The 18,571-nt window shown below is 40.5% G+C and overlaps 1 protein-coding gene across 22 annotated transcripts in view; it reads right to left on the bottom strand.

Moving 5' to 3' along the window:
• Positions 1-18,571, bottom strand: part of LOC138676110 (mucin-19) — a 769,116-nt gene that overhangs the window by 433,735 nt on the left and 316,810 nt on the right. For all 22 annotated transcript variants that reach the window (XM_069765013.1, XM_069765031.1, XM_069765021.1 and 19 more), the window contains 4 exons: positions 16,382-16,628; positions 12,547-12,599; positions 12,290-12,390; positions 186-337 (listed from right to left, as the gene is read on the bottom strand). In XM_069765013.1, the coding sequence (XP_069621114.1) occupies positions 186-337; positions 12,290-12,390; positions 12,547-12,599; positions 16,382-16,628 (553 nt within the window). The remainder of the gene's footprint in view (positions 1-185; positions 338-12,289; positions 12,391-12,546; positions 12,600-16,381; positions 16,629-18,571) is intronic.

Raw genomic sequence — 18,571 nt, 5'->3', positions numbered from 1 at the left:
TAAAATGATGGTAGCCACACATTTGAAGCAGTAGTGGATGGTGAGATTTGGAGCCTGAAAGTCAAAAGTTGAAAACATTGTTATCCTTTTGCTTGTCACTGTGTATAGTTTAGCCACATAGAACACATTTTTTTAAAACTAATATAATATAAATCCATCAAAATAAATTCTAGTCAAATAATTACCATTGATTGCAGGAAATATTCACAGAACTACCACTTGCATATTCTTCACCACCGTAAAGACATGGACAATCTGTGAATGGTACGCAATTCCCTTTTGAGTCCCTAACCATACCAAATCTGCAGTAGCATCCAGGGTTACATTCGTCATCATCCTGTAAACAGAAAATGTTTAATAAAATAGATAAATAACATTTATGTTTTTATCCCTTATAAAGTGGCAGCCATGCATTTTTATTTAACCCTTTCACAACATGCACTGTATTTTTACGGCACTGCGGAAAATACGTCTCCACAAACTGTCGTACATGTACGATGCAACTACTGCACTGACTCACTAGCAAAGATAACGAAATCATCAGCGGGTGTCAGCTATATATCATAGTTGGCACTCTGCAGTAATACACACAATTAGTGCTAGTGCCAGTCATGCGCGTTTAACTCCTAAAATCAATTTCAATAGCAACAGTGGTGTCTATCTGTTTACAAAATGAGGGGGCTTCCTCTTTCCTCCTATCGGCACAATGTGATTGAAATCCACCCCATGGTGACTCCAGGTAAAATAATGGCCACAGGGTCACCCAGGTACAGTGGCCTGTAAGGTCAGCATACGGAAAGTTGATGTCCCATACTGGGACTAGGCAAAAAAATAAATAAAAAAGTTAAAGTTTGTAAAAATGTGCAAAAATAAAAATCAAAGTGCAAAAAAGATTTTAAAATGTTTTTCACATAAAAAAAGGGAAAAAAGTAAAGATATTTGGTATTGCTGTGTCTGGAACACACCAACCTATAAAACTGTCATATTATTTAACCCATTTTTTAACTCATTATCATCAATGAAAACGTCATCTTGTCAAACAAAAAAAAGCCCTTATATAGTGTCGTCGCTAGGAATATTAAAAATGTTTCAGATATCAGAGTATGATGATGGAAAAGCAAATAAGTGTTTGCAAAAGATGCATCATAGTATGCCAAAATGTAAAACATATAAAACTTGTATGCATCTGGTATCACTGCTATTGTAATAAGATTAAGAACATTACCTGATCATTTTTACAGCACAGAGAATGGCATGAATAAAAAAACTATACATTTCTGTTTTTTGTTCACTTTGCCACCCAGAAATCGTAGAAAATTAAAGATTAAAAAATGTTATGTATTCCAAAATTATACAAATAAAAACTTAAACTCATCACACAAAAAACAACCCCAATGCAGCTCGTTCAGTGGAAAAAAACATTGCTCTCAGAATATATGGCAATGCAATAAGGAATACTTTTTATTGTAAACGGGTGTCTTAGCATGCCAAAATTGCAAATTCTAAAAATACTAAATAATGGTGGCATCAATAAATAACCATCTAATTGTACTGATCCAAAAAATAAAGTCGCCTTACCAAGTTTACGGAACCATGACCAGTGTAAAATGGAATTCAAAAATTAACCCCTTTACCCCCAAGGGTGGTTTGTACGTTGTGGACCGGGCCAATTTTTACAATTCTGACCACTGTCCCTTTATGAGGTTATAACTCTAGAACGCTTCAACGGATCCCGGTGATTCTGAAAATGTTTTCTCGTGACATATTGTACTTCATGATAGTGGTAAAATTTCTTTGATATTACCTGCGTTTATTTGTGAAAAAAATGGAAATTTGGCGAAAATTTAGAAAATTTCGCAATTTTCAAACTTTGAATTTGTATGCAATTAAATCACAGAGATATGTCGCACATGTCATACATAACATTTCCCACATGTCTACTTTACATCAGCACAATTTTGGAAATAATTTTTTTTTTGTTAGGGAGTTATAAGGGTTAAAAGTTGACCAGCAATTTCTCATTTTTACAACACCATTTTTTTAGGGACCACATCTCATTTGAAGTAATTTTGAGGGGTCTATATGATAGAAAATACCCAAGTGTGACACCATTCTAAAAACTGCACCCCTCAAGGTGCGAAAAAACACATTCAAGAAGTTTATTAACCCTTCAGGTATTTCACAGGAATTTTTTGAATGTTTAAATAAAAATGAACATTTAACTTTTTTTCACAAAAAATTTACTTCAGCTCCAATTTGTTTTATTTTATCAAGGGTAACAGGAGAAAATGGACCCCAAACATTGTTGTACAATTTGTCCTGAGTATGGCGATACCCTACATGTGGGGATAAACCACTGTTTGGGCGCATGGGAGAGCTCGGAAGGGAAGGAGCGCCGTTTGACTTTTCAATGCAAAATTGACAGGAATTGAGATGGGACGCCATGTTGCGTTTGGAGAGCCACTGATGTGCCTAAACATTGAAACCCCCCACAAGTGACACCATTTTGGAAAGTAGCCCCACTAAGGAACTTATCTAGATGTGTGGTGAGCACTTTGACCCACCAAGAGCTTCACAGAAGTTTATAATGCAGAGCCGTAAAAATAAAACAAAATTTTTTTCCCACAAAAATGATTTTTTAGCCCCCAGTTTTGTATTTTCCCGAGGGTAACAGGAGAAATTGGACCCCAAAAGTTGTTGTCCAATTTGTCCTGAGTGCGCTGATACCCCATATGTGGGGGAAACCACCGTTTCGGCGCATGGGATGGCTCAGTAGGGAAGGAGCGCCATTAAAAATGCAGACTTAGATCTAATGGTCTACAGGCGTCACATTGCATTTGCAGAGCCCCTAATGTACCTAAACAGTAGAAACCCCCCACAAGTGACCCCATATTGGAAACTAAACCCCACAAGGAACTTTTCTAGATGTGTTGTGAGAACTTTGAACCCCCAAGTGTTTCACTACAGTTTATAACACGGAGCCGTGAAAATAAAAAATCCTTTTTTTTTCAAACAAAAATTATATTTAGCCACCAGTTTTGTATTTTCCCAAGGGTAACAGGAGAAATTGGACCCCAAAAGTTGTTGTCCAATTTGTCCTGAGTACGCTGATACCCCATATGTTGGGGTAAACCCCTGTTTGGGCACACGGGAGAGCTCAGAAGGGAAGGAGCACTGTTTTACTTTTTCAACGCAGAATTGGCTGGAATTGAGATCGGACGCCATGTCGCGTTTGGAGAACCCCTGATGTGCCTTAACAGTGGAAACCCCCCAATTATAACTGAAACCCTAATCCAAACACACCCCTAACCCTAATCCAAACGGTAACCCTAACCACACCTCTAACCCAGGCACACCCCTAACCCTAATCCCAACCCTATTCCCAACCGTAAATGTAATCCAAACCCTAACCCTAACTTTAGCCCCAACCCTAACCCTAACTTTAGCCCCAACCCTAACTGTAGCCTTAACCCTAGCCCCAACCCTAACCCTAACCCTAGCCCTAGCCCTAACCCTAACCCTAGCCCTACCCCTAGCACTAACCCTAATGGGAAAATGGAAATAAATACATTTATTTAATTCTGTAATTTTTCCCTAACTAAGGGGGTGATGAAGGGGGATTTGATTTACTTTTATAGCGGGTTTTTTAGTGGATTTTTATGATTGGCAGCCGTCACACTAAAAGACGCTTTTTATTGCAAAAAATATTTTTTGCGTTACCACATTTTGAGAGCTATAATTTTTCCATATTTTAATCCACAGAGTCATGTGAGGTCTTGTTTTTTGCGTGACGTGTTGATGTTTTTATTGGTAACATTTTCGGGCACGTGACATTTTTTGATCGCTTTTTATTCCGATTTTTGTGAGGCAGAATGACCAAAAACCAGCTATTCATGAATTTCTTTTGGGGGAGGCGTTTATACCGTTCTGCGTTTGGTAAAATTGATAAAGCAGTTTTATTCTTTGGGTCAGTACGATTACAGCGATACCTCATTTATATCATTTTTTATGTTTTGGTGCTTTTATACGATAAAAACTATTTTATAGAAAAAATAATTATTTTTGCATCGCTTTATTCTGAGGACTATAACTTTTTTATTTTTTTGCTGATGATGCTGTATGGCGGCTCATTTTTTGCGGGACAAGATGACGTGTTCAGTGGTGCCATGGTTATTTATATCTGTCTTTTTGATCGCGTGTTATTCCACTTTTTGTTTGGCGGTATGATAATAAAGCGTTGTTTTTTGCCTCTTTTTTTTTTTTACGGTGTTTACTGAAGTGGTTAAGTAGCGGGAAAGTTTTATAAGTTGGGTCGTTATGGACGCGGTGATACTAAATATGTGTACTTTTATTGTTTGTTTTTTTATTTAGATAAAGAAATGTATTTATGGGAATAATATTTTTTTTTTTCATTATTTAGGATTTTTTTTTTTTCTTTACACGTGTGGAAATTTTTTTTTTAACTTTTTTACTTTGTCCCAGGGGGGACATCACAGATTGGTGATCTGACAGTTTGCACAGCACTCTGTCAGATCACCGATCTGACTTACAGCGCTGCAGGCTTACCAAGCACCTGCTCTGAGCAGGCACTTGGTAAGCCACCTCCCTCCCTGCAGGACCCGGATGCCGCGGCCATCTTGGATCCAGGCCTGGAGCAGGGAGGGAGGTAAGGAGACCCTCGCAGCAACGCGATCACATCGTGTTGCTGCGGGGGTCTCAGGGAAGCCTGCAGGGAGCCCCCTCCCTGCGCGATGCTTCCCTGTACCGCTGGCACACCACGATCATGTTTGATCGCGGTGTGCCGGGAATTAATGTGCCGGGGGCGGTCCGTGACCGCTCCTGGCACATAGCGCCGGATGTCAGCTGCGATAGGCAGCTGACACCCGGCCGCAATCGGCCGCGCTCCCCCCGTGAGCGCGGCCGATCGCGCTGGACGTACTATTCCGTCCTTGGGAAGTAGGGCCCACCCCACATGGACGGAATAGTACGTCCAATGGCAGAAAGGGGTTAAAGACAATTCCTGAATTGCTTTTTATTTGTTCATTTTGTTTATCAAAAATTGGAATAAAACTGTTGTTTACCCACAAATGACACCAATAAATACTTTATCTTTTCACGCAAAAACAAGCCGCTACGCAAACCTGCCATCTGTCAATGGAAAAATTGAAGTTTCCCTTGCTCCTAGTAGTTCAGAAGCATTGGAAAAGACATCACTTGCAAGAAACCAATCAAGTAAAATCCACACTCAGAAACCCAGATGGCCCTCTTTTCTGAGCACTGGAGTGTGCCTAAACCACGCCTAACGTCAACATGTATAGGAAGGCTGCAAAGGGGAGAAAGCACTTAAGGAGGTTCTCTGGGCCTAATGATTGTTTATCCACTGTATTGTCCTTCAATATGAGATTGGTGGGCTCTGACACCAGCACACCTACCTAACAGCTAAAAACTGCTCCTGCAGGGGCCAGACCTAAGCGATGTACACAGTCCTGCACACTGCTTAGTAAATGAGTACTGAGCTTTATCTCTCATTGAAGTGAATGTACCGCACAATTTCGGCAGCGGCCATCAAGCAATTAATGGGGTTGCTGTATATAGCCCATACATGGTTTAGGCTAGTTGCACACTGCGTCTGTGCACCCAGCCTACAGTATATGACAGGAATCTTTTCCAGAAGTCTACTGTTACATTATCATGGTCGAACAATCACAATATGCAGGCTAAAAGTGTGTTCTTTCAGCCTCTGGCTGGCGTGCACTTATGTAATTGTATAGGAAAACGCGGCAGATTGCACTTTCCTATATAGGGATTCATTCATTATCATGAGGCATCTGACTTACTCTTGACTCCATCTGGCCTCTGTACAGCTGTTTCCTTCTTTTCAGAGGTGCGCAAAACTGTGATCAATCATGTTTATGTTCTCGCTTAAAAATACGGACCCCACTGGATCATCGACCAGATGGCCATTGTCTCCATCTGCTTCATTATAGAGAATCTTCAGCCGGAGATTTCGCTTGAATCACGTATTTCAGAGATTTACACAGAAACCCCAGTGTAAGTGCTCAGCGAAGAGCATAGGAAAAATGTGAGCCAAGCCTTACTGCAATCTTTGTGAGGCTGAATGAAAAAATGAACAGTAGGTGAAGAATAGGTTTCATTTATTTTTTAAGCCGTTTCTCGCACGGTATAAGTGATTAGACAACTTTATTCTTCGGGTCAGTGAGATTACAGCAACGGCTGCTCTCTAAAAGACAGGTTTTTTTTTGCAAAACAAAGTTTTTGCATCACCATATTTTGAGAGCTATAATTTTTCTATATTTCTGGTGACAAAGTCATTTGAGGGCTTGTTTTTTGTGGAACAGCTTGACATTTTACTATTTTCGGTCACAGAATATTTTTAATCGCTTTCTATTTCGACTTTTGGGAGGCAAAATAAACGGAATCCTGCAAGTCAATGCAATTTTTTTTGGGGGGGGAATTTATGCGGTTCTTCATGTGGTAAAAGTGATAAGGCCGCTTTATTCTTTGGCTCATGATGATTACAGTGATACCACATTTATATACGTTTTTACACAATAAAAACTATTTTTAGAAAAATAATTGTTTTTGCATTGCTTTATTCTGAGAGCTATAGCTTTTTTATTTTTCAATTGATGAAGCTGTATTGCAGTTCGTTTTTTGATGGACTAGATGACATTTTCTGCTATACCATTTTTACTTATATTTGCATTTTTGATCGCATTTTATTCCACTTTTTGTTAGATGGTATGATGAAAAATCATAGTTTTTTGCTATTTTTTTTACAACGTTCACTGAAGCGATAAAGTAATGTGACAGTTTTACATGTCAGGTTGTTCCAGACGCGGCATTACAAAATATGTTTATTATTTTTGCTTATTTTTGTTTTTACAGAAATATATGTATTTATTGGATTAAAATGTTTCATCTTTTTTGTTCTTTATCTTGTGATTTTGCTTTTACAGGTCCTTCTCAAAAAATTAGCATATAGTGTTAAATTTCATTATTTACCATAATGTAATGATTACAATTAAACTTTCATATATTATAGATTCATTATCCACCAACTGAAATTTGTCAGGTCTTTTATTGTTTTAATACTGATGATTTTGGCATACAACTCCTGATAACCCAAAAAACCTGTCTCAATAAATTAGCATATCAAGAAAAGGTTCTCTAAACGACCTATTACCCTAATCTTCTGAATCAACTAATTAACTCTAAACACATGCAAAAGATACCTGAGGCTTTTATAAACTCCCTGCCTGGTTCATTACTCAAAACCCCCATCATGGGTAAGACTAGCGACCTGACAGATGTCAAGAAGGCCATCATTGACACCCTCAAGCAAGAGGGTAAGACCCAGAAAGAAATTTCTCAACAAATAGGCTGTTCCCAGAGTGCTGTATCAAGGCACCTCAATGGTAAGTCTGTTGGAAGGAAACAATGTGGCAGAAAACGCTGTACAACGAGAAGAGGAGACCGGACCCTGAGGAAGATTGTGGAGAAGGACCGATTCCAGACCTTGATTCCTGAACCTGAGGAAGCAGTGGACTGAGTCTGGTGTGGAAACATCCAGAGCCACCGTGCACAGGCGTGTGCAGGAAATGGGCTACAGGTGCTGAAATGGGCTACAGAGAAGCAGCACTGGACTGTTGCTAAGTGGTCCCAAGTACTTTTTTCTGATGAAAGCAAATTTTGTATGTCATTCGGAAATCAAGGTGCCAGAGTCTGGAGGAAGACTGGGGAGAAGGAAATGCCAAAATGCCTGAAGTCCAGTGTCAAGTACCCACAGTCAGTGATGGTGTGGGGTGCCATGTCAGCTGCTGGTGTTGGTCCACTGTGTTTCATCAAGGGCAGGGTCAATGCAGCTAGCTATCAGGAGATTTTGGAGCACTTCATGCTTCCATCGGCTGAAATGCTTTATGGAGATGAAGATTTCATTTTTCAGCACGACCTGGCACCTGCTCACAGTGCCAAAACCACTGGTAAATGGTTTACTGACCATGGTATTACTGTGCTCAATTGGCCTGCCAACTCTCCTGACCTGAACCCCATAGAGAATCTGTGGGATATTGTGAAGAGAAAGTTGAGAGACGCAAGACCCAACACTCTGGATGAGCTTAAGGCCGCTATTGAAGCATCCTGGGCCTCCATAACATCTCAGCAGTGTCACAGGCTGATTGCCTCCATGCCACGCCGCATTGAAGCAGTCATTTCTGCCAAAGGATTCCCGACCAAGTATTGAGTGCATAACTGAACATTATTATTTGATGGTTTTTTTGTTTGTTATTAAAAAACACTTTTATTTGATTGGATGGGTGAAATATGCTAATTTATTGAGACAGGTTTTTTGGGTTATCAGGAGTTGTATGCCAAAATCATCAGTATTAAAACAATAAAAGACGTGACAAATTTCAGTTGGTGGATAATGAATCTATAATATATGAAAGTTTAATTGTAATCATTTACTTCTCATCCCTCATATCCTCCCTGTCCCACAACCCTAAACAGCTTTTCAACACTTTCAATTCTCTACTCCGTCCCCCCGCACCTCCTCCCTCCCCCCTCATTTCTGCTGATGACTTCGCCTCTTTCTTTAAACAGAAGATCGATACGATCAGAGAAAGCTTTGGCCCACAGCGCCCACTGCCCCTCTTAGCTGCTCAACCCTGCTCCTCCAAAACCAGCTTCTCCACCATGACAGAAGATCAGCTCTCCACCCTCCTGTCAAGATCACACCTCACCACCTGCACGCTTGACCCGCTCCCATCCCACCTCATCCCTAACCTTTCCACGGTCTTCATCCCAACCCTAAAGCACCTCTTCAACCTCTCACTCACAACAGGTGTCTTTCCCTCATCCTTCAAGCATGCCAAGATCACACCCATCCTCAAAAAGCCCTCCCTCGACCCATCCTCTGTGTCTAGCTATCGCCCAATATCTCTTCTCCCTTATGCCTCCAAATTGCTGGAGCAACACGTCCATCTTGAACTGTCCTCCCACTTCTCCTCCTGCTCCCTCTTTGATCGGTTACAATCAGGCTTCCGTTCCCATCACTCAACTGAAACTGCCCTAACTAAAGTCACCAATGACCTACTAACTGCCAGGAGCAAGCGACACTACTCTGTCCTCCTTCTCCTGGACTTGTCTTCTGCCTTTTACACTGTAGATCACTCCCTTTTGCTACAAATCCTCTCATCCCTTGGCATCACAGACTTGGCCCTTTCCTGGATCTCGTCATATCTGACAGACCGAACATTCAGTGTCTCCCTCCCCCACACCACCTCCTCACTTCGCCCCTTGTCAGTCGGTGTTCCTCAAGGCTCTGTTCTAGGACCCCTACTCTTCTCCATCTACACTTTCGGCCTGGGACAGCTCATAGAATCCCACGGTATGCAGTACCATCTCTACGCTGACGACACGCAGATCTACCTCTCCGGACCTGACCTCTCCTCCTTGCTTACCAAAATCCCGCACTGTCTGTCTGCCATTTCAGCCTTCTTTTCTGCTCGCTTTCTACAACTGAACATGGACAAAACAGAATTCATCATCTTTCCCCCATCTCACTCTACCCCTCCACCAGACCTATCCATCAATGTCAATGGCTGCTCACTATCCCCAGTCCCACACGCCCGGTGCCTCGGGGTGATCCTCGACTCTGCCCTCTCTTTCAAGCCACATATCCAAGCCCTTGCCTCCTCCTGTCGTCTCAAACTCAAAAATATTTCCCAGATCCGTGCTTTCCTTGACCGCAACACTGCAAAAACGCTAGTGCATGCCCTTATCATCTCCCGCCTCGACTACTGCAACCTCCTACTCTCTGGACTCCCCTCTAGCACTCTGGCACCACTCCAATCCATCCTACACTCTGCTGCCCGACTAATCCACCTGTCCCCCCGCTATTCCCCAGCCTCTCCCCTGTGTCAAGCCCTTCACTGGCTTCCTATCGCCCAGAGACTCCAGTTCAAAACCCTCACACTGACATACAAAGCCATCCACAACCTGTCTCCTCCATACATCTGTGACATGGTCTCCCGGTACCTACCTACACGCGACCTCCGATCCTCCCAAGACCTCCTTCTCTACTCCCCTCTCATCTCTTCTTCCCATAACCGCATCCAAGACTTCTCCCGTGCTTCCCCCATACTCTGGAACTCTCTACCCCAACACATCAGACTTGCGCCTACCATAGAAACCTTCAAAAAGAACCTGAAGACTCATCTCTTCCGACAAGCCTACAGCCTGCAGTGATCCTCAACCTACTGAACAGCCGTACAGCCAGCTCTTCCCTCTCCTAGTGTATCCTCACCCACCCCCTGCAGACTGTGAGCCCTCGCGGGCAGGGTCCTCCCTCCTTATGTACTCGTGTGCCTTGTTATCTGCTCATGTTTAATGTATTTGTCTATATTTGCCCCGTATTCACATGTAAAGCGCCATGGAATAAATGGCGCTATAAAAAAAAAATGTATAATAATAATAATCATTACATTATGGTAAATAATGAAATTTAACACTATATGCTAATTTTTTGAGAAGGACCTGTATACTTAAAAAAAAAAAAATTCACTTTTTTTTTAACTTTTTTACCTTGTCCTGCCCTGATCGCTGATCTAGTACTTTGCAACGCTTTTGCATTCCAGGGCATCAAATCAGCATCTCACAGACAGGGAGAGACATATCAGCTTCTGCTCTGTGCAGGAGCCTACAGGCGATCATACCCAGGTGACCCTGCAGCCATCTTTTGGCCCAGTGTCACCATGGAGTCCATCGGCATAACTTGATAGCAATGGTGTTGTGCCAATCAGAGCAGAGAGGGTGCTCTCTCCCTCTGCAATGCCCATTGATGTTGCTCTCACTATTGACAGTGGCATCAAAGCGGTTAAATTACCGTGATTGGTGCTAGTATCAATTGTGGGCATTGCCCCATGGTGTCAGCTGTCATATAGTACTAACACCGTTTTTGATCATGCTGGTGCTGTATATATATGGTGATTCGTGGGAACCCACCTACCGCAGCGCTATACAAGTACAGTGGATGTAGTGAAAGCGTAAAAACAACCAATTCTGCTCGATGTTTGGGACAGTTTGGGGGCTTTCTGATGTGCTGTCAACTGTTTCATTAACACCTTAGTGACCACCAATGCGTCTTTTTACTGACCTGCGATATAAGAGGCTAACAACCTCTTATGGTTGACAATACAATAGCAGTTAGCAGTAGTCAATAGGTAACACCTCGCTGCATCAGCCATGATCACTTTTGGTACTGACAAAAGTTGTTTAACCCTTTAAGTGCTGCTGTCAATAATGACAACAGCATCTAGATGGTTAACAGAGTGTCGGGGGTCTCTCTTTAACCCCATTGGATTACTGAGATCTTGATTGTATGGTCCTGATATTGATGATGGCAATTCATTGCCAAATAATGGCCTTAAAGTCTGCCGGCAACAGTGACCTGTTCAGAAGTTATCAACATTTAGATGATAAAAATACATTTTTTTCATTCCTGGCATGTCACTTTACATTAATTCCTGAAAAGCATGTGAAATGTTAATGAAGTACCTGAAAGCAATTTTGAATATGTTAAGGGTGTTGTTTTTAAAATGGTATCAATTTGAGGGTCTTGCATATTGGAAACCCCAAAAAGTAACTTCAAAACTTAATAGGTCCCTAAAAAATATGTTTTGGTAATTTCCTTGAAAAAATGAAAATTTACTGCTTCATTTTTAAACCTCCTAAAATTCTAACAAAATAAAACAACATTTTTCAAATGGTGCTGATGTAAAGCAGACATGAGGAAAATGTTATTTATTCATTTTTTTGTGTGGTATGACTCTCTGGATTAAAAGGATAATCATTCAAAAGTTAAAAAAAATTGCATTTTTTAAAATTTTTGTAAAATTTGTGATATTTTTATAAATAAACACAGAAAATATTGAAATTATGTATAAATGCACCATTATCATAAAGTCCGATATGTCACGAAAAAACAGTCTCAAAATCAATGGTATCTGTTTAAGTGTTCCCGAGTTATTACCACATAAAGTGACACTGGTCAGATTTGAAAAATTACTGAGGGGTTAAACCTAATAAATTGACAATATATATAAATTATCATAGGTATTTGTCAATTTATTTATAGTTAGGTATTTGAAAATGTGTTTTTTGCTCATAGTATTTAATCCATACATATTTTCAAAATGCTTGATATTTACTGATATGCTTTCTGATTGTTTTTTCACTTGCCATTTATATGAAGTCCTTAATAACTTACACTGATAATTGGCAGATTCTTTGTACTGCAATCTAGGTCAATAGGTCTTTGGTTATTTGGAAAGCTGCAATCTACAAATTCAGCATTTCTTGAGCAGAGTTCTGAAAATAAAAATAAGGACATTCTCTTGGAGATCTTTATTTACATGTAATTGTCTTAAGTATAGTTTTATGCCATAGATACGTAGACAAAATGTAGAAAGAGAGACTTTAGCAATCCATAAGAGAGCAGAACAAGTGTTTTTTTTATATTTGTACCTGTAAATTCACTAATATTTGAACGGCAGTCAATTTTTCCGTCAACGCATTCACTGAAAGGAAGATAACATAATTTGATCAGTATCTGAGGCAGTATAATAAAGAAACAATATACTGTATCATAGGCTGCCAATCACCTGGCGCACAAGCAAAATGCACATTCATAGGATGAAATTAGTTTTTAAGCTTGGTTAAAAATCATAGTTCTCAGCAGCATATTTCCCTGTTCAAACAGGACATGTATTGCAAGAACACTGACAGTCTATTTTCAAAGAAAACAATCAATTATTGATAATTCCGTTCACATTGGAGATGTGGTCTGCCTGCCTAAGGGCAGGCTTATGCCACTTGACTTGCGGCATTAAATGAATGCCAATTGCCTTCTTGTTTGCTGATAGGCGGCTGTATAATAGTCAGTTTAGACAGGCAGATCACATTTCTAATGTGCACAGAGCATACAGTAATATACAGTATACAGTACAGACCAAAAGTTTGGACACACCTTCTCATTTAAAGATTTTTCTGTATTTTCATGATTATGAAAATTGTATATTCACACTGAAGGCATCAAAACTATGAATTAACACATGTGGAATTACATACAAAGTAGCCACCTTTTGCTTTGATGACTGCTTTGCACACTCTTGGCATTCTCTTGATGAGCTTCAAGAGATAGTCACCGGAAATAGCTTTCACTTCACAGGTGTGCCCTGTCAGGATTAATAAGTGGGATTTCTTGCCTTATAAATGGGATTGGGACCCTCAGTTGTGTTGTGCAGAACTCTGGTGGTTACACAGCTGATAGTCCTACTGAATAGACTGCTAGAGTTTGTATTATGGCAAGAAAAAAGCAGCTAAGTAAAGAAAAACGAGTGGCCATCATTACTTTATGAAATGAAGGTCAGTCAGTTTGAAAAATTGGGAAAACTTTGAAAGTGTCCCCAAGTTCAGTGGCAAAAACCATCAAGCACTACAAAGAAACTGGCTCACATGAGGACAGCCCCAGGAAAGGAAGACCAAGAGTCATCTCTGCTTCTGAGGATAAGTTTATCCGAGTCACCAGCCTCAGAAATCGCAGGTTAACAGCAGCTCAGATTAGAGGCCAGGTCAATGCCACACAGAGCTCTAGCAGCAGACACATCTCTACAACAACTGTTAAGAGGAGAATTTGTGCATCAGGCCTTCATGGTAAAATAGCTGCTAGGAAACCACTGCTAAGGACAGGCAACAAGCAAAAGAGACATGTTTGGGCTAAAGAACACAAGGAATGGACATTAGACCAGTGGAAATCTGTGCTTTGGTCTGATGAGTCCAAATTTGAGAACTTTGGTTCCAACCACCGTGTCTTTGTGCGATACAGAAAAGGTGAACAGATGGATTTTACATGCCTGGTTCCCACCGTGAAGCATGGAGTAGGAGGTGTGATGGTGTGGGGGTGCTTTGCTGGTGACACTGTTGGGGATTTATTCAAAATTGAAGGCATACTGAACCAGCATGGCTACCACAGCATCTTGCAGCGGCATGCTATTCCATCTCGTTTGCTTTTAGTTGGACCATCATTTATTTTTCAACAGGACAATGACCCCAAACACACCTCCAGGCTGTGTAAGGGCTATTTGACCAAGAAGGAGAGTGATGGGGTGCTACGCCAGATGACCTAGCCTCCACAGTTACCAGACCTGAACCCAATCGAGATGGTTTGGGGTGAGCTGGACCGCAGAGTGAAGGCAAAAGGGCCAACAAGTGCTAAGCATCTCTGGGAACTCCTTCAAGATTGTTGGAAGACCATTCCCGGTCACTATCTCTAGAAGCTCATCAAGAGAATACCAAGAGTATGCAAAGCAGTCATCAAAGCAAAAGGTGGCTACTTTGAAGAACCTAGAATATAAAACATATGTTTAGTTGTTTGACACTTTTTTTGTTAAGAATATAATTCCAGATGTTTTAATTCATAGTTTTGATGCCTTCAGTGTGAATGTACAATTTTCATAGTCATGAAAATACAGAAAAATCTTTAAATGAGAAGGTGTGTCCAAACTTTTGGCCTGTACTGTAGTTCTGCGCATATAAACTATCATTGTTCTCGACAGCACTTGTCCTAATTTCATAGGATAACGTGCTGCTGAGAGTGCTGCTGAGTTTTATGCTTAAAAATTACTTCACCAGACAAATGAGTGTTTTGCTTGTATGTCAGGCAGTTGGCAGCCTGTTTACAGTGATCAATTATCAGGAAACAAGCATTCCTAGGAATACTCCTTCACAATAATCAACCAGTGCAAATCCAGCTTAAACAGGCTATTAAATGACCTCCAATCAGGAAACAAGTACCTCATTGACAAGCTTTTAATGATGCAAGTCCGGTGATGTAAAACTGCCCTTATAGTTTATTCAGCTTTTTTTCCATTAAAAAAATGTATTGAAAATGTTATAATGTTTTGCTAATAGGTTCCCTTTAAGTATAGTCTGTCTGCCGATACTTGTTGCCCAAACCATGGGCATAATGTATCACACTGGCTGCAGTATACCAGCCAGGTATGTTGTCTCTGAACCGCTATGGCACTTTAGATAAAAGGGTACTTTTAATAGCTGCCAGTGACAGATAGCGCTATTGGCTAGTCGTACAAGCAGGTCCCAGGCGATTTCTCTCAGCCCCCTGACAGCTGACGCGTGTATAGACAGAGGCTTGTCAGTCATTGTCAGCAGGTGGGGAAATGACTCTGTGGTCATAGAGCCAGTGGCTAATAAATGATGCCCACGGTTTGGGCAGCATGTATCAGCTGACAGGTTCCCTTAATGTTCAATATATTTTATTACTCTTCTAGTTTCCTTGATGTAGAGGATCCAAATGAGCATTTAGAAATAGACTTGCTTGGATTGAAGACTATTGCAATGAGCAGAACTGCTGGAACAGGAGCACTATTAAACAATTAGGGCATATTTATACTGAATTTGTTGAGGATTTCCTATATGCAAACACCGCAGTAATTGACAGTATAGTGTAATGCAAGTAAATAGGATTTTTCAAAATTCCATTTATACATTGAGGGAAAAGTCAGCTTCTTCTGCATAGCCCTGCCACATGTTCTATTTTGCCGCATGGATATTCTGTATACTAATACAGGCAATTATGTGCATGACAAAATTCATATTAAAATTTGCAACAAAATTCTCAATGCAAGTTACAATCTGGATTTGGTGCAAATTTGTCTGAAAAAAATGCACTTTGTGTGTGAACATTGTCCAAAAAACAATGGTTATATTTTACTGTATCTTAGACTATTTTCACATAAATATACTTTCGATCTGAGTGTTGTCTGGGGGAAAAAATGGCATCATATACAACACAAGAACCAATGTTATTCAATTGGTCTGTTCAGATAAACATATTTTTTACAGGAACTGAATGTCCATATTAAAATAGCAGCAGGCTCTAATCTCTCACATATTTTGGATGAGATTCACCCGTTCATGTTTATTGGAGAAGCAAATAAAAAATCAGATCTCATGCAGATCAATTGTGTAGCAACCAGTTTTTACCGATACATTGCAATTCTTAACATAGGAAACTGCTGATGGTCTTGCACATTTTATTCACTGTTGATATTTAACAATTAATGCCATATACAGTACATGCCATACCGATTGCCTATAGATGGCATATGGGTGACAATACAAATGAAAAATTTTGTTTTTTATGGATGAAAATTGAACACTTTTTTATACAGTTGGGTGACTTTAGCCTAACATGTAGAGGTGTCAGATAATTAATCTCTGTCAGAACTTCTAATTTATGAATTGAATATTGAAATAAACATTTAACATTTGTCCCTCTTACCATTGACGACCATCTATTTCAATTTTCTGATGTGCTGATATAACGTCGGAAACATGGAAGCAATCACATTCAGATTTTGTAACACAAGTTTCATCAATGTTCAGGTATTGTCCATCTGGACAACCACATATTTCAGCGACTAGTCCTTGTTGTTTATCACATTGTTCATTGGAAGAACTTAAGAAACACGTTCGGAAGCAGGACCCATAACTGTATTGGAGTACTTGATTATTTTTGCAAGTCTTTTCTGTAAAGATACAAATTTTGTTAATTACTAAAGACTAGTTTAGTAAAGGTTCACTAATTGATCTTTCTGAATTCCACTAAATATATTATTTGTGTAAATCACATCAAGCCTTGGTTGTCATATTACCATACTATTGATATGATTATAGTTCTTGTAGTGACTGACAATCCCTTCTATAATATGTGAGTGAATATTTGTATGCTTGATGTTTTCAGTTTACCCTTGTTTATATAGCCTTGTTTGTCAGTTGGTATACTTCCCTTCTTCCCTGAGTGGGGGAAGAGAATGATGGAGGACTAACTCAAGAAATAAGGCAAAGGTTGTGGCCCCAGCCTCTTCACCTTCAGAAGTATCCTGGGGAATAGGGCAAGTTATGGCACCCCTAGTGGTAGGGACAGGGTAGGAGCACCTAGTCCTGGGCCACCCGACAGCTAAGTCGTGACACCATCATTCTATATACAGTATACAGGGTTGTGGTAGTGACCATATTATATAAAATGGGGGGATGTGTGGATATCATGCCATATGGGTTGCTTTGGTGACCATCATAGTGTACTGGGGAACAGTGTGAGGAAGGGGAACAGTTTGGAGGGGCAGCGTAGTTGGCTGTATGAGTGCATAGTGAGAAGAGGGAGACATAATTGATATGAAGAGTGGGTAGCATGAAATGGGGCACAAGGTGGAGAGAGGTTAGCATGGCAGGGGGACAATGTGGAGATATCAAGAGTGTAAGGGAAAACAAGAACAAGGACAACCATTGTAATAACCAGTAAAGGCTAAGCATACAGCTGTGAGCTGACATTAATAGCCTAGGAAGCTTCGAGTGTATTACCCCTTCCCAGGCTATACAAAAAACTGCCCCCAGCTGTCTGCTTTCCCTCTTCTTGGTCAATCCGATTTCACCTGAGAAAAAAATCTCAGATGAGCTGTGACTCATAGCTTAATATTGGTCAGAGTGCAATCCGATTTTTTATCGGATTACACTCGTCCGTTTTCCTTGCAGATAAGTATGAGCCCTCAGAATGTAAATCTGTTCTGCTAATAGGCCACATTTCAGAATCTAAATTGTCTGTGTTAATAGTGTGGGCCAGTCACCAGCACACATTTCAAAATGTAAATCATTTGTGCTAACAGTGTGGTCCAGCCAGGAGTCCATATTTCAAATCTAAATCCTTTCTGATAATAGTGTGGGCCATACACCAGGCCCTTTTCTGAATCTAATTTGTTTCTGCTAGTAGTGTGGTCCAGACATCAGGCCACATTTCTGAATCTAAATCCTTTCTGCTAATAGTGTGATCCAGACACCAGGCCACATTTTAGAATCTAAATCCTTTCTGCTAATAGTGTGGCCCAGACACCAGGCCCTTTTCTGAATCTAACTCCTTTATGCGTATAGTGTGGTCAAGACATCAGGCCACATTTCTGAATCTGAATCCTTTTTGCTAATAGTGTGGTCCAGACACCAACCCACATTTCTGAATCTGAATTCTTTCTGTTAATAGTGTGGTCCAGACACACTATCTCACCAAATAACTATTGATTGTTAATTTAGTGACAGGTGACTGACCGGACTGGACCTAGAGTTGTGAGTGGAAGGGTACAACCAACATTTGTGAGAAAAAGTGAGGTTGTTGTGGAAGAGGGAATAAGCGTGGTGTTCAATGTGTACTGAACCAACACCATCTTGTTCTATCCAAAGACAACTGACAACATTTGTTTTTGGACGGGCTACTTGACTCTCTTTGTTTGGCAGCTGCATAGCGCTACGCCTTGTAGATGAAGGCCAGAAAGAAAATGTGATCCAGTGGATAGCAAGTGCTGCATCAAGTGGACTCTCTTACTCTTCCTCTAGCTTAACATCACACACAGTACAATCTTCAGAGGTGCCAATTACCCTTGTTTCCCCCAATGTAATCAAATCTCTAACTACCCAACTGACTGTG

The sequence above is a fragment of the Ranitomeya imitator genome, chromosome 4, assembly GCF_032444005.1.
Source record: "Ranitomeya imitator isolate aRanImi1 chromosome 4, aRanImi1.pri, whole genome shotgun sequence".
Lineage (NCBI taxonomy): Eukaryota > Metazoa > Chordata > Amphibia > Anura > Dendrobatidae > Ranitomeya > Ranitomeya imitator.
The sequence above is the reverse complement of the archived record's forward strand: the minus strand, read 5'-3'. Positions and strand labels throughout refer to the sequence as shown.